The following is a 22,303-nucleotide window of genomic DNA, read 5'->3' on the forward strand; positions in this document are numbered from 1 at the left end:
AAAAAAAAAGTTACCACAGACAAAAAAATAACCAGTGTACTCTGCCTCATAGAATATGTTCAGAAGTTTTGGCAAATGGTCCTCACTGATTCTGTCATTTTCATATTGTATCTGGCATATTGTCCCACTCAATTTCAACATTATCAAACATAGGTCATATCAGCACCACTCTAAACTGGAGATAATCATGGAAAATGCTCAATAAGTGAGGCTACTTGCCAGGAAATATGCTAAATCACACACATACACACAATTTCCCCCCATTTAATCCTCATAATTATCCTATTACTCCATGAGTTGGTATTATTAGCTCTACTTTACAGATGGGAACAGGGGCACAATGATCCCACAACTGGTAAGAGCTAGAGCCTAGGTGTGCACCATGGTCTACCCTACTCTGGACTCTGCCCTTGGGAGGAAGCCCTTGAAACTCATGGCAAACACTGAATCCTAAGAATGTTCCACAAGAAGCCTAAATACAAGGGCAAGGGAGGTGTGATACCCTCTTAATGTGAGGATGCTAGTTATGCAGCATTATTTTTAAAAACCAAGAACAATATACAATCTAAATGCTTAAGAGTACAGTTAACTAAATGATGGGATCCTCCACAGAATTGGTAAGGTGACCATCCAAATTGCTCATCAGGCACCTTTATTAGCATGTTGTGATGCTGAGGGAGTAAACAGGATTCAAACCACACACACACATACACACCTCAACCACATTAAAAATATTCTCAGGAACCACCTCACACCTGTCAGAATGGCTAACATTAACAACTCAGGCAACAACAGGAGTTGGCGAGGATGCAGAAAAAGAGGATCTCTTTTGCACTGCTGATGGGAATGCAAGCTGGTGCAGCCACTCTGAAATACAGTATGGATGTTCCTGAAAAAATTAAAAATAGAACTACCTTATGACCCAGTAATAGCACTACTAGGTATTTATCCACGGGATACAGGTGTGCTGTTTCAAAGGGACACATGCACCCCAATGTTTATAACAGCACTATCAACAATAGCCAAAGTATGGAAGAGCCCAAATGTCCATTGATGGATGAATGGATAAGGAAGATGTGGTATATATACAGTGGAGTATTACTTGGCAATCAAAAAGAATGAAATCTTGCCATTTGCAACTATGTGGATGGAGCTACAGGGTATTATGCTAAGCGAAGTTAGTCAGAGAAAGACATATGACTTCACTCATACGAGGACTTTAAGACACAGAACAGATGAACACAAGAGAAGGGAAACAAAAATAATATAAAAACAGGGAGGAGGACAAAACATAAGAGACTCTTCAATATGGAGAACTGAGGGTAGCTGGAGGTGTTGTGTGTGTGGGGATGGGCTAAATGGGTAAGGGGCATTAAGGAATCTACTCCTGAAATCATTGTTGCACTATATGCTAACTTGGATGTAAATTTTAAAATGAATATATATATATATATATATATATATATATATATATATATATATATTCTCTCAAGAAAAGGACAATAAGGAAATCTCCCAGAATGTTAGGCTTCTAATTAACTTTGGTTAGGGGATTTCAAGTTTTCTGAACTTTTCTTTCTTTTCTAACTTTTCCACACAAACATGTTTACTTTGCTAATCAGATTATTTTTTGAGTTTTACACTTTTGTGGAATGCATACTTTTGTGGTCTGAACTTGTCAGTTATCACTAGGATTCTGGATGTTTAAATATCTTCAAAATCTTTAATATCTTTAAAATCTTCAACATTTCATATCTTCAAAAGGACTTCAAGGGGATGTCGCATTATGTGCATTCAGAACAAAGGCAGATGAAATTGGGGAGACAAAAAACATCAGTATGGTTTTTTTTTCAACGTTTTTTTTTTTTTTTTTTTTTTTTTTTTATTTATTTTTGGGACAGAGAGAGACAGAGCATGAACGGGGGAGGGGCAGAGAGAGAGGGAGACACAGAATCGGAAACAGGCTCCAGGCTCCGAGCCATCAGCCCAGAGCCCGACGCGGGGCTCGAACTCACGGACCGCGAGATCGTGACCTGGCTGAAGTCGGCCGCTTAACCGACTGCGCCACCCAGGCGCCCCCATCAGTATGGTTTTTTAAGTGGGAGAATGAAATTTTAATAAGAAACTCTAGATGACCTGTGCCTCTTAAGGAAGAGAGCTGAGCAGTGGCAGTAAATTCCATCTTCTTTGTTTCTTAGGGAGAGGGGTGTCTCCTGGCTTGGGGGCAGGATGAAAGCCAAAGATATCTGGTTCTCAGAAAGTACCAATCCTTAAATTGGTAGAGAACAGCATCATCCCCTTCTCCTATGCCTGACCCACATGCTTCTTTTAAGCCCAGCACACTAGGTAGATTGAATTTGAGTACTCAACTGTCTGGTGGCCATTGCACGTATGGCTTTTTGAGGACGGTGATATTTTATTAGCTTTGACTCCCTGTTTCCTAGAAGTCCATGGCTCATGGTACTTATCAAACATTTGCTGACAGCTTTCTAGGTGTGTTACAGCAAACCATACCAAAAATAATGTTGAATAATAAGTCTTTTCTAACCCCTATTTAATAAACTCTCTGTATAATAGCTACACAAAGTTTAGTCTCCAGGCAAGTTGTATATGTTTCCATGTAAATGAATGATGAGGGAAGATGCAGAGAACATCTCTAGTTCCCTTGGTTATCAACCAGTAAGGACCCTCAACACACCCTAAACACACCATTCTCTCCCCCAGTCCTCTCTAAAGAGCCACATATAGTAAATGAAGTCCCCTATCCTACAGAGAGCAGCTCCTCCAATGGCTCTGATGGGGCTGGTGACTCTAAGCCCCTCTTTGCCTCACCAGCAAGCACAGGGCCAGCCAAATGATTCAGAGACTGATTCAGGGAAGGACACGGACAAAGGTAGCCAATCAAAGTCCTTCCTTGGAATTTTTCAACGTGGAGCTGGACAAGACAGGCTTTGCATTTAACAAAGTGAACAGGAAGGAGAACCTAAGCCAGCTTCCCTCCAGGACTTCAATTCCTCTTTCCTACTTCAGGCTATTCTGAGTAGGTTTCCATTTCTTCCAACTGAAAGAATCCTACTTTTTTCCATTTTCCAATTCTTTTATGTTTATTTAAATAGATAAATAAGGGGATGAGGGGCAGAGAGGGGGTGAGAGAATCCCAAGCAGGCTCCATACTCTCAGCTTGGGACCCGATCCCACGAACTGGGAGATCATGACCTGAGCTGAAACTAAGAGTTGGATGCTCAATTGACTGAGCCACCTTGAGCCACCCAGGCACCCCTCCAATTCTTTTTTAATAAAAACATAGAAATTTTAGTTTTGAGTGAAAAATAGTTTTGAATTCAAAACCACACATCAAAACTGATGTAGACCTGGGAAAGCCTAGGGAAAAGGAATGAAATCCCTTGTATCAATGACTCCTTTCCTCCACTGACCTTGCTGTGCTTCTCGAGCTTCTCCTGACCACTGTGAAGAGGATGTTCATTCTGATTCCACCAGACAGCCAAGGTCTGTATTCATTTTAACAATATCCCACTTCAAGAATCTATGTTTTCCTACCTCAAGCAACAAAAAACAGCTCAGGGTCCTGAGGATTGACACCTAAAAGGAAACGGAAGCTGAGAAATTGTGAGAGAAGTTTGTAGTATTTGAGGAAAATGTTCATTCTAGTGCTAGGACCATTAAATTACAAAGAGTGAAGATGTATAATTAGTGATATCTGTTTGACTTTTAAACTACAAGGAAAGTTAAACACCATCACCATTTTGGACATGTATTTTATTGTTTAGAAATTTCCAGCAGAGCTATCATTAAGTACCTTTGTCAGGAGATGCCTATGAGAATCTAAATTGGGAAACAGGGACAGGCAGGCCTGTCAGCTCTTCCTGCAAAATCACACAACACTGGGACAGCAACATGCTGGGCCTCAGGGTACGAGGTGATCAACCACCAGAGGTACAGTCTGGCATTCCTCATGTGCAGACCTAGATGAACAACAAAAAACTTTGCAGGTGTAGATTTAAGTGCGACCCCAAATGACAAATGACTTTCTCTGGCGGTACCCAAACAAGATGCCAGAATAAAGTCTGTAAAAAATCAAATCTATCATGATCAGCAATCCTACCCTGAATGAAGTTAACCTCCTAAACCAGCTGACCTATTACATTTTTATTTTAAAAGCAAACCAAGTGCATACAGCATCTTTTAAAAAATCATGTAAACGTTGCAAAGTTTTTATGTTATTTATAATCTGAAGAGATTTATAAAAAACTACTAGACTCGTTAAGACTACAAATACTAACCCCCTCATCCCCTCATGAAAAAAGCAATTGTTACAAAAATATAAAAAATAGACTAGCTTCTACTATGTAACCTCTCCACCAGAAACCTCACAACTCTGGGACACATTCTGGTTGATGTGCCATCCAACAAGCACAAGTGCAATTTTCTCAATTTTTAAGGAAGGAAAAGTTCCCAAACATTCCCTTTGTTACTGTAGATTGTGGCTACTTTCTTCACAGGAACTGTAATGTTAGCAAGTAGGGGCAGTCTGTAGTGTTCTATCATATTCCCCTGCACGGGCCCAAGCGTGGAAATTACAGCATAGGAGGCTGCCTTCAAAGTTCACTTCTCTTCATTTTTGTCTCTCCAGCTCCTTTGATTCCAATTTGGGACTTGCTGGGCCCCCAGGCTCTATAGCTGGCCTTGGCTTCCCTCACTGCCCACTGGGGAAGGCCAATGGTAGGAAGGGTCTCTTAATGAAGGGGCTCTCAGATAAGCCTGTTGCTCCCATGGCACCCACTTGTTTTCAAAGTGTGGGTCAGGTCCTGACCCAGGTTTGCTAATGCCAGGGAAGCAGCAGGCCTGGTGGAGGATACTCCCCTGGCTGGAGACATGACTGATGCTACAGCACAGTCTGCAGAGTCTGGGAGGGGAGCCAGCAGCAAACGTGAGGCAAAACGCTTGGCATTAAGTTAAAATACTTTTATAAACTTCGAATCCAATTACATGTACTTGCCCACAGCAGCCAAGCTACCAGGCACTTTGACCAGTTATCAGCTAGGAAATGGACTGAATTTGATTTGAAACAACGGACACTACAGGAGGGGATTGTTTGGGGGAGGGGGAGGGGGCTTGATTGGTCAAGTCCTTGAGGATGCCCCTCCCTCATTTGTGGACATCTTCAGTGTTTCCTTGTCCCTGCTGTCACCAACAGAGGGCGATGTGTGGAAATCAAGCCCTTGGTAGAAAACAGCTATTGGCTAAGGGCAGGATGGATCCACACATCAGCAGGCAGAATGCCTCCATGCGACTGGGACAGGCTGTACCCTGTGTCCCTGAAGTCCAGGGAGACCTCCCAGATGGGGGTCCCAACCTAAGCATGCTTAAGGGAACGTTTCACCCCCAAAGCCCTCATTACCTGTTGCTCAATTACCTGTTGCAGAGTCCTCACTACCTGATGTGCGCTCCCAAGTGGAGACCTGGTTCAACTTGGAGCCTGGCTTGCACCCACTCTTCCCCTGCAGAACGCTTTGACTTGGCCATTGCCCCCAGTACCTGTCACAACCTAGCCTGGCATCTAGTCCAACCCACATGCGACTGCTTTCACCATTCTTGTCTGAGAGATAGGCTGTCTGCCTACAAGCCAGAATGGTGGGCCCTCTCTGAGCCTCTAGTGGACTTCCAGGCTCTCCTGTTTGAAGAACTAGATTTTCACACCGCTAATGGTTTTATTTCACAGATCACGGTGGTGAGTTTAGGATTTCCACTTCTTGCCATGGTTATCATACATTTCCCAGCACCTTCTTGTTTCTTCAGATCTGAAACATGTCACCCAACATACATACCCTGGTTGTTTTAAACCCCAAATAGCCTCTCCAATAGCACAATAATGGATTCAGAGAACACCGGCCACATGTGCTGAGCAAGTCCCCTCTACTTTGGTTGCTTAAAAAAACAAAAAACAAACAAACAAACAAAAACAGGGCTTCTGAGATATCCCCAATTCACATTTGCTCAGAAGAGAAGTGCTCCCAACATCAAGGCACAAAGAAAGAAGTCTCTTGGGGCAAAATGACAACAAAAGCCACCAGTGGCCTTTGTGAGGCCTGAGGCAGAGTCGCTGGGGAAGGCAAGTTCAGTCTGGTGTGGGCGGGCCATCAGGAGGAAGGCCTGACAATTGGGTCTCCCTTTGGGCCCGAGCAATCCTCATGCGTACTTCTCCAGAAACTTTATGTGAAAGTCCTTCACCTTCTGTAGAACTGTTTTCAGCTTCTCCACCGGAGGGAGGATGGTCATTCTGTCAGGAAAGAAGATAGCATCAGCCTGGACATAAGTTGTTTTGGAAAAGGGGAGAGGAATGAACCTGGCAGCTCCTTCCTTCAGTTGCAGTTGTGACAATGTGGGCAAACAGTGTGGGAGGCGGAAGGCTTGTCTTGTCCACTGCGATAACACCAGCCCCTGGACAAAACCTGGAACTTGTTGACTTGTTGAACCACCTCCTGCCCGAATTTGTACATTTACTTTTAACTCAAGTAACATGTATGACCAAAAGCAGTAAGATGCCGGCAGCATTTAATCTCACTAACACGTCCACCCATTATCACAGAAGGCCCATGCAACATTCTGACCTGTGTATACAACTTCCTCTAGAGCATGACTTGGTGTTTCCTGCAGATACAGAGCAAGATGTTCTTCCTGGTAGGTGGGCCTTTTTAAAATTTCTCTTTTGGGGTGCCTGGGTGGCTCAGTAGGTTAAGCATCTGACTCTTGATTTTGGCTCAGGTTAGTGAATTCAAGCCCCATATTGGGCTCTGTGCTGACAGTGTGGAGCCTGCTTGGGATTCTCTTGTCTCCCTCTCTCTGCTCCTCCCCTGCTTGCTCTCTCTCTCTCTCTCAAAAAAAAAAAAAAAAAAAAATCTCTCTTACAGTGAGAACCTCCAGTTACAACTCTCCCTCCAAAAGAACTCCCAAGTTGCCATAGTAACTAATACTTCCTCTAATACTGTTGGTTTGCTTCACCACCTTAAAGTCAGCCCTCTCGATTTAACCTTTTTTTTGAATGAGCCATGAACTGCCAAGGTGGACCTCACTAGGGTAGAAAGGCCAACCAGACACGTTTGTCCATCCAGGGCACACTGCCCACAACCCGAGTCAGGACTTGGCTCCAGGTGCTAACTAAGCTCATGACATTTCTTTTTTTAGCATCTGCTGCAGGAGACATCTGAGAGCACCAAGCGTGGAGAAGATGCTGTTCTGTTAGAACTGGCTTCAGTGGGGAAACCTGGGCTGAGCTGCTCCAGCCTGCTCTGCTCCTGGGGTTGCCATCCACACAGGGGCAGAGTTGGCACACCCTGTAAAATGTGTCATAGTAAGTGAAACCAATTCCATTGTTTTAGATGTGGCATCTCTGCAGACTTTTGGATAAGCTACTGAGCACCTGGGTACTGCAAGCTGCTATCATGGAGTTGGAAAAGGACATGGAAATAAAGAAGAAAACACCCCACTGGGGACACTTCGGATAGTATGTGACAGATGGAGGCAATGGAGGGGGGGACAGAGTGGTCAAGGAGATGACCTTGGAATCTACCCAGTTTTCCTTAATCCCCAGACCCAGGTCTTGGCTTGGCTCTGCAACAGGACAGAATGGGAGTGGGCAGGGCGGGTGGTTTGCCACAGTGAGTTTGGGGCTGCACACACTTCAGTGTCTGAAGTCAGCCTGTGTTCTATGATAACACAGGTTGTCTTTTCCAAGACAAACTTGGGACCAGTCCCCTGGCACAGAGAGGCAGCAGTACCTGAAGTGGTAGGTGCCTTCCCTCTGCCCGAAGCCGCTGCCAGGTACAACACAGATGCCAGTCTCCTCAAGGAGCTTCATGCAGTAGAACATGTCGGGGGCCATTTTATGGGCCTGTGGGAGCAGGGCAGGACTGAGAGTTCATTTACGGCTTTGCACTGCACAAACACACCACTGAACACTCAAAGTCAAATACAATGGAAACGGTAGGTTCTTTCCCGTGACAGGGCTCATCCACCCTCCCTGCAAGGACCAGGGTGGGACACTGGAAACTGCTAGAAGCTGGGGCCTGCGGGCTACTTGAGGATGGCCATGGGCTGTGGTACTTCGCTCTCTGCCCAGGACTGAGAGTCTCTTTCCTTTGTGCCCCACAGCCAGGCAGTATCTCCACAAGCTTTGATGGTGGTCCCCTATATATATGCCAAGCTGCATAACCTCTGACAACATGGCCTTGAGGTCTGTGCCCAGGGGGACTTTTAGGGAACAGCAGCTTGGGGGCTGTGTTCATAGTGCTTCTTGCACCTTGGTTTTTACAACCTGGGGTACCTGTTAAATGGCTTCTCGGGCACCAGGGATTCTGACTCAGCAGGTCTGAGTGAGTGGGGGAGGGCCCAGATTCTGAATGTTTAACAAGGTATTGAGGAGGTTTAAGGGACACAAGGACAACACTTTCAGAAACACTGCTCTGGCTTCTGATCCTTAAAGCAGGCAGATGTCTATGGCACGGCCTGAAAACTTGTTGCAAACACAGAATCTCGGCCCCTTCACAGACTTCCTGAACCATCACTGGCATTTTAACAAGGTCCCTAGGTGATTTTGTGTTGACATTCAAGGACTGAGAAGTGCTGCTCTAGGGCAGTCACTGCGCAGAAGAGACGGCTGTCACTGCTTCCCCAGCGTGGGTTCAGTTTTAAATGCATCATGTCACGCTTGGGCACCTGCCTTCAGAACACTGGAGGTAACAGAGCCCAGATCAGCACCACTCGCCTGGAGCTGACCTCATCTCTGCCCCTTCACCACAGCATGCTGCAGGGCTGGGCCTCCAGGGGCCCATCATCTTTATGCTATAAGCACCATCTGGCCGAGGGGTCCGAAAAATTCCGAGCCTCCAGAACCAGCACTTTTGCTTCCCAAGGCAAGAGCCAACCCCCAACCCAGCAATTCCAAGCGAATCCAGTGAGCCCCGGCCCAGCACCCCAAACCTGAGCTGCTTCCACGGCTTTGCTGGGGATGAAGATCCGAGGAAAGGCATACATAGCTCCCTGCAAGGGGTTGCAGTGAATTCCTGGGACTTGGTTAAACAGGTCTTCTGTCAGCTTAGCCTTTTTGGCCAGATTACCCAGGACAGACTCTTTCTCCTGATGAGACACAGAAAACAAGAGTCAGCACCTCTGGGCATCATGGAATGGCTCTAGCTACTGGAAACTGTCCCTTCAACACAGGGGCGGGGGGGAATGGGGTGGCCTGGTAAAAAGCGAGCCTGTGTGTGCAGGAACATAGCAAATCAAGGAGGTGGGTGACACATTCCTCTGCAGGAACTTCTCTGGGTGCTCAGCCCAAAAGGCTATTGTGGGCCCTGAGGCCCATAAGTGCAGGGAGTTCTGGGAAAAAGGTAGGTCCTGGGTAACTTGTGTCATGGCTTCTATTCTCTTACCAGGAGGGAGGTTATTTCTCAAAATGAGAAAACCTCGTCCCTGCCCAGCGGTCTGAGTGGACCTGGCCCTGGATAGAGAGCCCTAGAACATGCTTCTAGGAGATGGCCCAACCACTTCATTTTGGGGGGCCACTTTCAATCCATGTGGTATGCATAGGGCATGTGACTCAGGCAAAGCAAATCACTGGCTGGCTCAGAGGTGCACATGTGTCAGTCCAGGACTTCTGCAAGTACTGTTGGAACAGGGGATGGAAGCTGTGGCCTGATAATGAAGGAAACATGGTCTACACACACAGTGGAATATTACTCAGCCTTCCAAAGGAAGCCCAGTCTAACACATGCTACAACACAGATGTACCTTGAGGACATTATGCTGAGTGAAATAAACCAGTCACAAAAGACAAATACTGTATGGTTCCACTTAGATGAAGTACCTAGAGTCGTCATGTTCATAGAGACAGAAAGTAGAACAGAGGTTAGTCACCAGGGGCTGTGGGGGGACGGAGAAATGGGGAGTTAGTGTTTAACAGGTATAGAGTTTCAGTTTGGGATGAGGAAAAGGTTCTGGAGATCGATGGTGGTGATGGGTGCACAACAATGTGAGTGTATTTTATGTTCAGTGAAAAATGATTAAAATGGTAAATTTTATGTTCTGTGTATTTTACCACAATTTAAAAAAAAAATGTGAGCCTAGAATGGCTGGGAACTGACTGTTTGGTTACATGCCCCATAAATTCCTTTGTGTGTAGACTAGTTAAAGTCGGGTTTTTGTCACTTGCAATGAATGGAAAGGGTCTAACTGGATTACTTTGAGCTGTGAGAACATCTGGTTGGGCCAAAGGCAGGCCTATGGTCTAGAACCAATGCCACGCCCATCCTTTTCTCCTTTTTAGTTTAGTAACAGAATCCTCCAGGGATGCCTGCCCATCTATGGTGCTCACAGGGGATGAAGGGGTAGGGGTCCCCCACCCACATGCATGGACAGTCCTCCACTTCAGAACACAGTCCAACTACATTTTCATACTGAACCTCATGGGGTGGTTTAGGCATCAAGAGGAACCACGAGCACCTATCAGAGGTGTGGAGAGAGGCTGGCCATGGTGATCCTGAATACACCATGAATACCCATGACCCTTGTTGTGGCAGGGATGCAGATGGGCTACAGAACACAGCAACTCACCCTGTGGAACAGCTCAAAGGACTCCTCTCCAGGCACTGGGGGGTTCACAACGATGTCCATGGCAGCCTGCCCGGACACTGGCGGGCACAGTCGCACAGAGAGCAGCTTCACCAGCTGGCCTTTGATCTCAGGGTGCAGGTTGATCACCTCCATGTAGCCTCCTCGGTAGCCACACCTGCAGGTTGAAGATGGGGAAAGGACCCACCAGTCACAGAGAGGCCTCAACTAAATGCAATCCGGTCAGCCAGAATGTTCTGTAATCATCCCCATTCCTAATGCTGAGTGGTCAGATGTGGCCAAGTTCTTCCCAATGGAAGGTGAACGGAAGTGACACGAGCAAATTCCACATCACTTCCTTACAAGAAAAAAGTATGCTCTCTTCTTTTTCCTTCTTTTCCCCCATTTCCTGAGAAATGAGACACTGGAGCAGCAGCCTCAGTGCCAGAGATGGATGCCACATGTTGATATGGCAGAGCCGTCCTACCAGCCTAGTCCTTGAATGACCTCGTGGAGCACAGCCTGTCCTGGACTTCCCCTACCTTTGGTCTGTTATGTCAAAGAGAGATCCACTTGTTTTAGCCACTATATTTTTGGGCCTCTTAGTTAAAGCCACTTAGCCTGAGTCCTAACTAATACACTAGCCCCTGTTCTAAAGGGGCACATGATTCAAGCCTGCACAGGCTCCAGGGGTAGGTACCTGATTCACTGGAGCTTATGAACATAGTCTGAGGACTTTTGCTGGAACTTTCTGCTTTCTGAAAACAAAGCTAACCTACAGGAGAGCAGAGCTGAGAAAGACAATGAGACAAAGCAAGAAATCAGGGACAGAGTCCTACTGACATCTTTAAGATTCCTAAACTTTTTACTGATATTAATTTTTTTTTAAAAACCTCTTTGGTGAAAGTCAGTTCAAGTTTAGTTTCCATTACTTATCACCACTAGGATCCTGATATAGATATTTGATATAGACTGAAATCACAGGAAAGTAAGATGAAATCTGCAATGAGTTAAAACAAAAAAAAAACACAAAAACTTTCGAACCTGAATCTGCCCCAGCAGTCACACTTTCTGGAGCTGTACCTCCTTCCCTGGACTGTGACAGATAACGTTCAGACTAAGACTGCAGAAATGCAGACTCCCTGAGGTGGGTACCTAGTCTTACCTACCTCTGTATACTCCACACCCTCAACCTCAGAAGACCTGACACAGTGAAACACTCAATAAAATGCCACTGGAATTAGGCTGCAGAACTGAACTGGCAAAGGCCAGTTCCCATCTCATCTCTTGACTGGACTTTCCAAGGCAAGAAGATAAATTCTAGTATTGCAGAAAGGTTTCCCATAACAAAGGCTGAAAGAAACAACTTTCTGCTTAATCCTCTGCTGATTAGAGCAGTCTAATCCCAGGTAATCAGGATCTGAAGACTACAGGTCATAACTCAGGATACCAACATCCAGCAGACTGTTAAAAACAATAATCAATAACAGATGGAGACACGACTAAGTATGTGATAAAAACACCTGAGTTTGAAAAAAGACTTAATAAAGAACAGACTTGTTTAGGAAAAGAGCTACATAGCACACAAAAGTCTAGCAGAGATAAAGCACTGCTATTGGTATAGACCAGAAAGACCAGCATAAATTAACCCCTGCCTACATCAAATAAAGCCAGCTGGGTAATCATCCCCATGATGCAGCTCCATCGACCTGGCCAAAATATTCCTCCAAGCTTCATGGGTCCATCGGCCTTCAACTTAACAAGGGAGAACCTGACAGCTGGCGCATAAAAGAACCCCCACAAAGTTGGTGGATGAATGCCCTTAGCTGTAAACTCACTAGTCTTTTCTTCTCATTCTCTTCTGCAGGTTCCTCCTCTTCTCCCCCAGGTTCTGAGCAGTGAGGGCCTAAACCAGTCCCTGGTCTACCTAGGGTCTACCTCGCTCCTTGTGAGATGTCCAGGTTCAGAGATCTAACAACTCATTCACTGAACCTCCCAAACTTAAATCAGCTGGCTATCAGCCCTGAGCTGGGGACTCACACATCCATCTCCATCTGGACATGCAAGGAGCATCTGCAAATTCAACACGTCAAAAACCCAACTCCCAATCTTTCCCCCAAACCTACTTCACCCACAGCCTTCCTCATCCATTGATGGCTAGCTACTTCATCCTTCCTATTGTTTGAATAAAAAGCCTGGGAATCATTCTTGATTCCTCTGTCTCACAATCATCTTCTCCATCAAGCCACTCCTGTCCACTCTACCTTCAAATATATCCAGGATTCAGCATCTTCTCCCCATCTCGATCCTGGCCCACGGTCATATATATACCTTGCCTGGCTATAACAGCCTCTTGACTAGTCTCTGTTCCTGCCCTCACCAGACAGCAACCAGACAGTGTCCAGTAAAACTTAAGTCAGGTGAGTTCATGCCTCTGCTATAATCCTCCAACAGATCCCATCTCACTCTGAGTAAAAGTAAAAAATAACCTAAGTAGCCCAGATGATCTGGTCTCTTATGACTTCTTTGGCCTCCATGTCTGCTACTTTCCCCCTCACTTACTCTTTTCCAGTTTCCTTGCTACTCCTTGAATGTTCCAGGCATGCCTCAGGGCCTTCACACATGCTATTCTCTCATCTTAGAATGTTCCTCCCTCAGATACCTGCATAGCTCCCTCTTTCCTCCTCAATGACTCTACCCCCACCACCCGCATTCCCATTTCTTCTCTATTTTTGTCCACTTGACACATGATTTTATTCATTTGTCTACTGCCTCTCTCTTCACTAGAACATAAGCTGTTAGGGCAGGGACTGCTGTGGTTTGCTCACTGCTGTATCCTCAGTGCCGAGATCAGTATTGGACTCAGAGCAGGTCATCAAAAAGTATTAGCTGAATGAACAAATACAGGATTGAAGTGGACTCTCTGGCCCCAGTGCTAGGGTGAGGTACACATACAGCTTGGCCCTGACGCCATCTGTCCACTCAACCTGCCTTCTCCGGCCCCTCAGATTTCAGTCAATGTTGGAGCAACAGTAACCGGGCTGGCAGAAAACACTAGTGTTGGGCAGGGCAGAGGGGATCTGGTATGGGGCAGGCCCAGAGGCAGTGGGAGGAAGGTGGGGGCCAACATACTCGCCCATGTAGCCCTTGGAGGTAGAGTGGAAGGAGGCGAGCTCCACGTTGCTGGAGTACTCAGGCCCCATCTCATAAAGCACCTTCTTAAAGGAGTAGAATTTGCAGTCCGGAGAGTACACATTGTCCTGGTACACCTGGGGGAACAGGGACACAGGGACAGTCACCCATATTCCCCAAGAGGCCTGAGCCCATGTAGGAAGGGCACAGGTGCTCAGGGTCAACCTGCAGTCAGGCTGTGTGCTACAAAGCCCATTCCAGGAATAAGGCAGATGTGCCCAAAGGAACCTTGTAGAACACGCAAGGAGGAAAGCTTTGAGTTGTATGCCCACTTGATTTCTCCCATTCACCCACACTCACCTCCACCCAACTTTCAGATCTCCTTTCTACCTCATCTGACCAGTGACAATGTCAGGACTCCTACTTGCCCAAGCAAGTTTCCTCCCTGAATGTTTACTTCTTTCCATAAGATTAATAATGAAAGCAGTTCAGGGGCACCTCTGTGGCTCAGTCGGTGAAGCGTCTGACTGGCTCAGGTCATGATCTTACTGTTCAGGAGTTCGAGCCCCATGTCAGGCTCTGTGCTGACAGCTCAGAGCCTGGAGACTGCTTCAGATTCTGTGTCTCCCTCTCTCTGCCCCTCCCCTGCTCTCTCTCTCTCTCTCTCAAAAATAAAAATTTAAAAAGTTTAAAAAAAATAATTGAAGCAGTTCATGGAGCTATCCTCTGACCTCCATACTTGAAGAGCTGAACGTGTTGCTCTCCTGGCTTTTTACGACACCAACCCCCTTTGGAACTACTGTTTTTCTATTCATTTCACTGCCAGCTTTCCCACTAGACTGTAGACATGAATGGCACCCACACATGCTTTGTTTTTCCCTGTCCACATAGTCCACACTCAGCAGGCAAGCACCTTCCTCTGCCCTTGGAGATGAACTTCCTCATGCCCTCCTCTTCCTGGACCTCAAGGGGAGGAGTTTAGTGCACGAAGTCACTCTGCTGCCCCTTCTCTCCTTTAGAAATGAAGATTTTTAACACCTGACACAAATATAACCCTGTATGTTAACTCTACTGGAATTTATTTTTTTTTTATTTTTTTTATTTTATTTTTTTTTTTTCAACGTTTATTTATTTTTGGGACAGAGAGAGACAGAGCATGAACGGGGGAGGGGCAGAGAGAGAGGGAGACACAGAATCGGAAACAGGCTCCAGGCTCTGAGCCATCAGCCCAGAGCCCGACGCGGGGCTCGAACTCACGGACCGCGAGATCGTGATCTGGCTGAAGTCGGACGCTTAACCGACTGCGCCACCCAGGCGCCCCTCTACTGGAATTTAAAAGAGAGAGAGAGAAAGGAAGATTTTTAGCCCATCTACTAATCATGGCAACAATTTAGTGGGTAAGTTATGTGTGTGTGTGTGGGGGGGTGCTAAGGAGCAAAGAAACGAAACCAGGGTGCTAGAAGCTACCACTAACCAGAATCGTGCAGAAATGAAGAAGTGAAATAGAATCTGACAGGCCTGGAGTTTCTTCCTTGCAAAGCAAGAAAAAAATGGGGAGCCTTGGCTCCAGAACTGGGGTTCAAGGAGTGGCAACCATGAAATTAATTAAAATTTCCCCACCTCCCTTCACAGGCTGCAGTGAGGACTAAATGAGATGGTAGATATGGAAGCACAGGAGGCATAGGAACGCAGCATTATGTCCACCCAGCATCCACTCTCCCTTCCTGAGAGAGAGTCCCCTGATTTCCCCTCGGGGAACACTGCTCCCTGCTCTTAGGGAAGACAGCTTGCCCCTTGTATGGGGCCTGGTCAATGTGCATATTGCAACCATCAGCCACAGTGATTGGTTCAGCAGTGGGTGTGTGACCCAAGCTGTGTGATTCAGGCTCAACTCTGAGACTTTTGCTAGAATCACCAGGAAGAAATTCTCTTTCTAGGCTGGGAAGATAGCAATGTTGTGAGGCCTAAGTGGAAGGAAAGTGAATCTGAGGGATATGGTTTGTGTCCCTGAACTTAGCCCCACACCTTTACCCCACTGTTGTTTTTCAAGTTTATTTATTTATTCTGAGAGAGAGAGAGCATGACCAGGCAGGAAGGTGAGGGGCGGCGGGGAGCGGTGGCAGAGAGGGAGGGAAAGAATCCAAAGCAGGCTCCACTATCAGCATAAAGCCCAATGCAGGGGTCTATCTCACAAACCCTGAGATCATGACCTGAGCCAAAATCAAGAGTCACATGCTTAACCTACTGAGCCACCCAGATGCCCCTCTTTTAAAGTTTAAAGTGGTTTGGGTTAACTTTCTGAAATTTATAATCAAGAATCCAACCGAATAGAGGGATGATTTAGGTCACAGTTTCACAGGTTGTTAACATCCTCCTCCTTGGTTAGAATCAGTCCTCCAACACCTAGAAATTTCCCTGTGGTACAGAACAGTCAGGCCTGGCTCCCTCCCCCTGGAAGAGAAAGCTCAGCCTCACTCCTCACGGAGGAGAGAGCTGGGCAACTCTTACCTCATCAGCCATAAGAAAGAGCTTCTCTTCCCAGGCAAAGTGAATCACATCTTCTATGCACTTTCTGCTTTGGACCTGACCTAAAAAATCCCCAACAAAACCAGAATGCAGTTTGTAATGCTGTTTAAATTGTCCCTAGGACAAGAATCCCACCCAGAATCACTCAGGTGTCCTGTGTTCCTGCATGACCCTTAGGGACCACCCTAGTTGTTGTGCCTAATAGGGTGTAGTCAACCTCTAGGGACTCCCAAGTCTCAGCCCCATCTGTCTGACTCACTTATGCCAGGTATGTGGAGGGAGAAGTGTTTCACACTCAACTTTCTTGTTATTCTTATGAGAGGTGTGTGTGGGTGGGTGGTGGGGTATGTTTGTGTTGGAGGATAGTGTCTTAAGGAGCAGGAAGGGGTTAAATCAATCATCTCTGAGCCCCCCTTACCACACCACGAAGAGAATCACACTGGCTGATGGACAGTTACCACAACTTCCCAGAGAGGCACACACAAGTTCCATGAGGCAGGGACATGGTCTGTATGGCTCATCGGGTATCCTCAAAGCCCATACTCAGCAGGTGCTCGGTAAATATTTGCAAAGTAAGCACAAAATGAACAAGCCTGTGTGCCAGCTCTGGTGTCTCCTGTTCGTGGCCATGTGGGAGTTATGTATGTATCACTGATGATGATGGAGAACACTCATCAGTCTTCCCTTTTAAGGTCTACCCTTGAGCACTTGACTCAACACAAACAGTGGAAATAATCAACACCCGTTTAACAGAAATGAGCACAAATAGCAAAATATTACTCTACCAGTTCACCAGAAATGCTATGGGCTTAGATGGGGAAGAAACAAATGCAGCAAGATGGAAATGGAAACTTTCCCCAGTGTTTCCTGAGACCTGCTATGGGTGTGGCACTGGGGGTATCAGCGGTGCTCACATACCTTCCGGAAAAACACCCAGAATCCCAGTAAGTCAGAATACTTACTGACTTAGTAAAGAAACAGCATTTTTAAAGACGTATATGTATGTGTCTCTATGCATATCGCATATAACTCTGTATGTATGTGTATATGTATGCACAGGTACTATTTATATACATAGAATACGTTACCTTTTTGTTAAAAATAAAAATACCTATAGTCTTCTCTGTGTGAAAATATCAAGGACATGTATGGAAAAAAATAGATATATCTTATAAGAGCACAGTATGATTCAGCCAGGATCTCGGCTTTGAACTATCTAAGCAATGAACCAATTATTTTACTAAAGCTCAATTCCTTTGTGAAAAGTCCAGCTTTTTCTTGCCAAGCAAGCACCAAACCAGGCTTCCTCTGAAGTTCAGGGTTCTGGGATTCTGGAAAGGAGACAGCCCGGGATTCTACAAGGAACCAATTACTCTTCCCACTGACAGCCAGGTGCTGGCTCCCCAGGGGGCTGAGTCTGCCTGCAAACCCTACTGCGCTTGCCCTTCCATGCCTCTGATCCCACAAACTATCCTGTTAGAATGCAAGCAAAGATTTGAGCAGCAAGAATATCAAAACCATGTGCATATAATGCCAAGGAGAGTGCAAAAAGGAAGTAAACAAGGACCAGGGCCTCAGAAAGCCTGCAGCTCAATAGAGGGAACAGACACACTATATGTAAATAATTCCACTGATGTGTGCAACGCAACCCTGAGGATAAGGACAGAGCTTATTTCTCTCCAGTGTCTGGGAGTCACTCAGAACATGCCTCTAAGCCAATGGGTGGACAAATACATACAGTGCTGTAGAAGGGACAGTCATAAATGGCTTTAGAGGGCCAAGGCACAGCTGTGCCCAGCAGGGGGAGATATGAGACCACCTCATAGAAGGGATGGCTTTGACACAGAAGGCTGGAGAGGGGTCTTCCAAGTGCCTCTCACCAGAGGCCAGGCCAAAGGAAATTTCCCACAACGCAAAGAGAAAATCTGTTGCTTTGTTTGCCCAGTGTCCTTCCCTCCTTTGAGTGACAGAGCTCAGCTATTCTATGGGGAACTGCTTCTCTTTGCACTCCAGCAGGGCCAAGGGACACAGACCTGGTCACAGTCTTGGTGATTTGACTGGTGCAGGAATGGGCAGATGACCTAAGCTGGGCCAAAGAGAGTCTGGCCTGGAATTTTTGTTAAAACTATGGGTGAGGCTCTCTGCTGAGGTTGCTCAGCTGGTGGGCCATGGCTGGAGCTGCTGAAGGTCACACCAAGGACAGATCCTTCCTGAGAAGGACTCCAACTGAGACCTGGGAAATGGACCGAGGTTCCTATGACAATGATGCTGATTCAGGTGTGCTCCTTCACCCCTGGACTTTACAGTTCTATGACCCAATTGCAATCTTGAGCTGGGTTTCTATCTTAGAACCCAGAGGCCTGGTTTAATATCCCAGTCCATTTTGACACCTTTCAGCCCAAGTGGTCAGTGTGTGGTCCAGACAAGATATATGGCCATCACAGAGAGTTTCTATTTTTCATCCCCCATCTTCCAAGAGCTCACCAATTTTCACACATTTCAGACCCCAGAAAGCAACACCAGCCTCTGCCCACTTACAGTTATTCTAAAAATTACTCATATTAATATACACTCCCATGATCCCTTTACCTAAATAGTAAAGTCTCTGACGCAATTATTTCTTCCCAGAGAACCAGGTGAAAAGATATGCATAAACACCTGGCCTTAAAAGTTACCAACCCTCTAATATAAACTAGGTATACAGAGTATTTCCCAAGATGTAGGAACTGTTACTTCAAGTTGGGACCAGCAGCAACAGCATCACCTGGGAGCTCATTAGAAATACAAACTCTCATGCCCCAACTTAGCCTAATTACATCAGAATCTCTTGGAGCGGGGTCCAGCAGTTTGCTTTTTAACAAGCTTAAGTCTGAGAACCACTGTCCTAATGTGGTGGTTCTCATCATCAGCTGTGGGGAATATTGATGCCTGGGCCCGATCCCCAGAGATTCTGGGATGCAGCCATGACTTTGGCATTTTTAAAAGCTCCTTTTGTGATTCTAATGTGCAACCAGGATTGAGAACCCAGCTGTAGTCATTTTCCTATTGCATTAGAGCTAGAATCTGCATTCCTACCCCCAGGGAGCTGATGTAAATAAATGAGTGTTACAGCCAGGCGCACCCATTTTCTGCACTCAGGAATTCAAGTGGTGCTTTCAGCTGATTGAAGCATCATTTAATGTTCCAAAGAAGCAGATTCCACAATCAACTCCAACGCGTTTTGGCCCTGACCCAATTTATCTCAACAAAGGAGGAAAGAGGAGCCCTTGTTCTCAGCATCCAAATAGCACTGGGGGCAAATGAAGCCAGCAGCCCAGAAAGATCCAAACATGCAGGGCTGGACTTTTTTTGTTTTTTTTAAAGAAAAATATGCAAAATTAGGCGTGCTTTTCAACTTCTGGAAACAGGTTTTTTCAGTTTGTTTGCTTTTGTTTTTAATATGGCATTTCCTTTCCAGGTCTCAAAGTACACAGTAACGCTGTGTTAAAGAAAAAAACGCACACACCAGCATTCTGAAAACTGGTTCAGAAAAACAACTAGGAGTAAAGGTAAAATGAGGCCTATGATTAATGGTGATGGGTTGTAAGTAACCTCAAGGAGATTCTTTGCAAATGTAAGAATGGGAGAAAGAAAAAAAAACCAAAAAACTGGTCTTAATAATAATGCAACCCTGTCCAAAAAATATGCCCGCATTTGCTCATCTCCTAAGGTGGCCTGTGGCAGATTTTATGGCTTTATGTTAACAAATCTGGAACTAGATTGGGAAAGGGGAGCAAAGAGAACGTCACATTATTTAACTCTTTCGTGTCCAGACCTGTAGTACACCGGCTGCCCTGCCCCTACTCCCCAATAAAGTGGCAAAGCGAAGCACAGACCTGTGGGGTTCCCGGGGTTGATGATGCACAGCACCTTGGGGTCACAGTGGTCTTTGGCCTCCTGCACAGCCCGCCGGAGCTCATTCACATTTAGGGCCCAGCAGTTCTCCTCATCCAGGTAATAGTTCACCTGGATGGCATCGAGCTCAGAAATGACGGCCGAGTAGAGGGGGTACTGTGGGATGGGGATCATGACACCGGTCCGTGACTTGCCGCCCCCGGAGACCAGGATCTTCAGGATTGTCTGCAATAGAGAAGCCATGTCTTCCAAGAATACTACCACCCTGCACCCTTTGGGGGCTGTCAGGCAGATACTCCGGGAGGCCCCACCTCTAGCCTTTCACCAGCCACCCTGCTGCCTGCCTGCAGTGCAGCCCACATGAGCCCCTTGGCTTCCCTGAGCCTCACTTTCTCCATGTGTAAAATGAGGTCTGCTATGAGGAATAAGCAAAATGAAATGCTTTAATGTTCTCAGCACAGTAGTTAAAAGACTCAATGCTTCTACTTTTTAAAGAGGTCTTCTAAAGCAGTGGTCTACAAACTGGCCGTCTCAGAATAATATTCTGACCTCAGCCCTTAAGCTCATTCCGTCTGTCCTGGTGGGGATGGGCAGTGGAAATCTGTCTTGTTAGTAATTACCATTGTCCAAGGTTGGACAGACCCCTGAACAAGGAAAGGATTGTCAAACTGGGAGAAAATACCCATCTACTATCAGCAGGTTGTGCTTCAACCTGGTTGTCTCCACAGCTGTGTAGGCTCAAGGTTTGCAGGACTCCTGAGAAACCAGGTCATGTGAGTCCTGTGGGCTACTGGTGGACATGGCAGTAGTTCATAAGAAACCCTCTTCTGTCAGAGCCCCCACCTTACACACAGGCTCAGTTCCTTGCTGCAAGAATGCCACCAAATTAAGAAGCTCAACAACTTGATTCTTTTCCCTAAATCTTGAAGACACCTCCCTCCCCTGCTCCAGGACCTCTGTGTGTATGTGGGTTTCTCTGGGAATTACAAGGGGCTCTGACAACAGAACACAACGGAATATGCTGCGGTTGAAGACCTGAGCCTCAACACTCGAATCCCAAATTCCACAAGAGGCTGACTTAAAGCCTGCAGACCACTTAACATTACTGGGCCTGTTTCCTCGCGGTCTCCAGTAAGAGTTTAAAGCATCTGAAAGCTTTTGGGAAAGGATGAAAGCACTCAGTAAACATTAGAAACAAGAGCCTTGGAGGTCAAAAGACAAAGATAACCATTTAAAAGAAAGATCAGCACACACTCCCTGAGGAGGGAAAATAAGTGAATTGAAGGCGCCTAGCACTGATTAGGCACAGGAAGAGGCATACTACATGGGAATGGACCACAGGTCCCTCAGACCCAGGACTTCAGGCCCCTTCTAAGCACACTTTAATACCAGCCCCTCTTCACTTCATCCACAGGTGACCCGCAGCCCAAGTCACCTCTTCCCCCTCCTAGTCCTCCTCATCCCGATCATGCCCCTTCCCTGCCAAAGTTAAAACTTAACACAAATCTAATTATCTCCATGTCCTTACATCACTCCCCTCACCTTCAAATCCTTCAATGGACATTGTTATTAGGACAATGACCTAAATCCTCACATGGCCACAAAAGCCCTATAGGACTCGGGCTCCAGTTGCCTCCCTAGCCCATTTCTGGAAACTGGCCCTTGCTACAGGTGCTCATTCACTTCATCTCTCCATTTCCAAACACAAAGCCTCCTTCCAGCTCACAGCCTCTGCACATGTTGACCTTCTGTCCCAAACACACCCTGACCCCTGCCTCCCCTGTTCACACCTACATATCCTCCAGATCTCTGCTCAGCCATCCTTGTAGAAACATTTCTGCCCCCTGACAGCCACCCCTGCCACCTGCTGCCCCTCCTGTAGCATTTTGTCCTGTTCACTCAGAAGAGAAACTGAAAGCGTGTGATGAGACATTTATTTGATATGAAGGTTAGTCTGATCCAACACGAGTATGTAAACAGAGGCCAAACGTGTTTGGTTGCCACCATCTCCCCAGCACCTGGTACAGTGCTTGGCAGAAGGAACACCAGTATGTACTAAGTGAGAGAAAGGCCAATGCACCCTTGAGTGTCCATGGCTCTTCTACAGCTGGATCTGCAGGTATGC

General features: G+C 46.3%; 1 protein-coding gene across 1 annotated transcript in view; it reads right to left on the reverse strand.

Annotated features, from left to right (window-relative positions):
- Positions 1–3,756: 3,756 nt before the first annotated feature.
- GPT2 (glutamic--pyruvic transaminase 2) overlaps positions 3,757–22,303 on the reverse strand; it is a 33,884-nt gene continuing 15,337 nt past the window's right edge. The window contains exons 6-12 of the mRNA XM_025920685.2: positions 20,160–20,403; positions 16,267–16,346; positions 13,759–13,895; positions 10,630–10,804; positions 8,998–9,153; positions 7,797–7,909; positions 3,757–6,298 (exon numbers count right to left, since the gene is read on the reverse strand). Coding sequence (XP_025776470.1) covers positions 6,208–6,298; positions 7,797–7,909; positions 8,998–9,153; positions 10,630–10,804; positions 13,759–13,895; positions 16,267–16,346; positions 20,160–20,403 — 996 coding nt within the window. The 3' untranslated portion in view covers positions 3,757–6,207. The remainder of the gene's footprint in view (positions 6,299–7,796; positions 7,910–8,997; positions 9,154–10,629; positions 10,805–13,758; positions 13,896–16,266; positions 16,347–20,159; positions 20,404–22,303) is intronic.

This window comes from Puma concolor, chromosome E2 (genome assembly GCF_028749965.1).
Source record: "Puma concolor isolate L17-30 chromosome E2, mPumCon1.1.hap2, whole genome shotgun sequence".
In the NCBI taxonomy this organism is placed as follows: domain Eukaryota; kingdom Metazoa; phylum Chordata; class Mammalia; order Carnivora; family Felidae; genus Puma; species Puma concolor.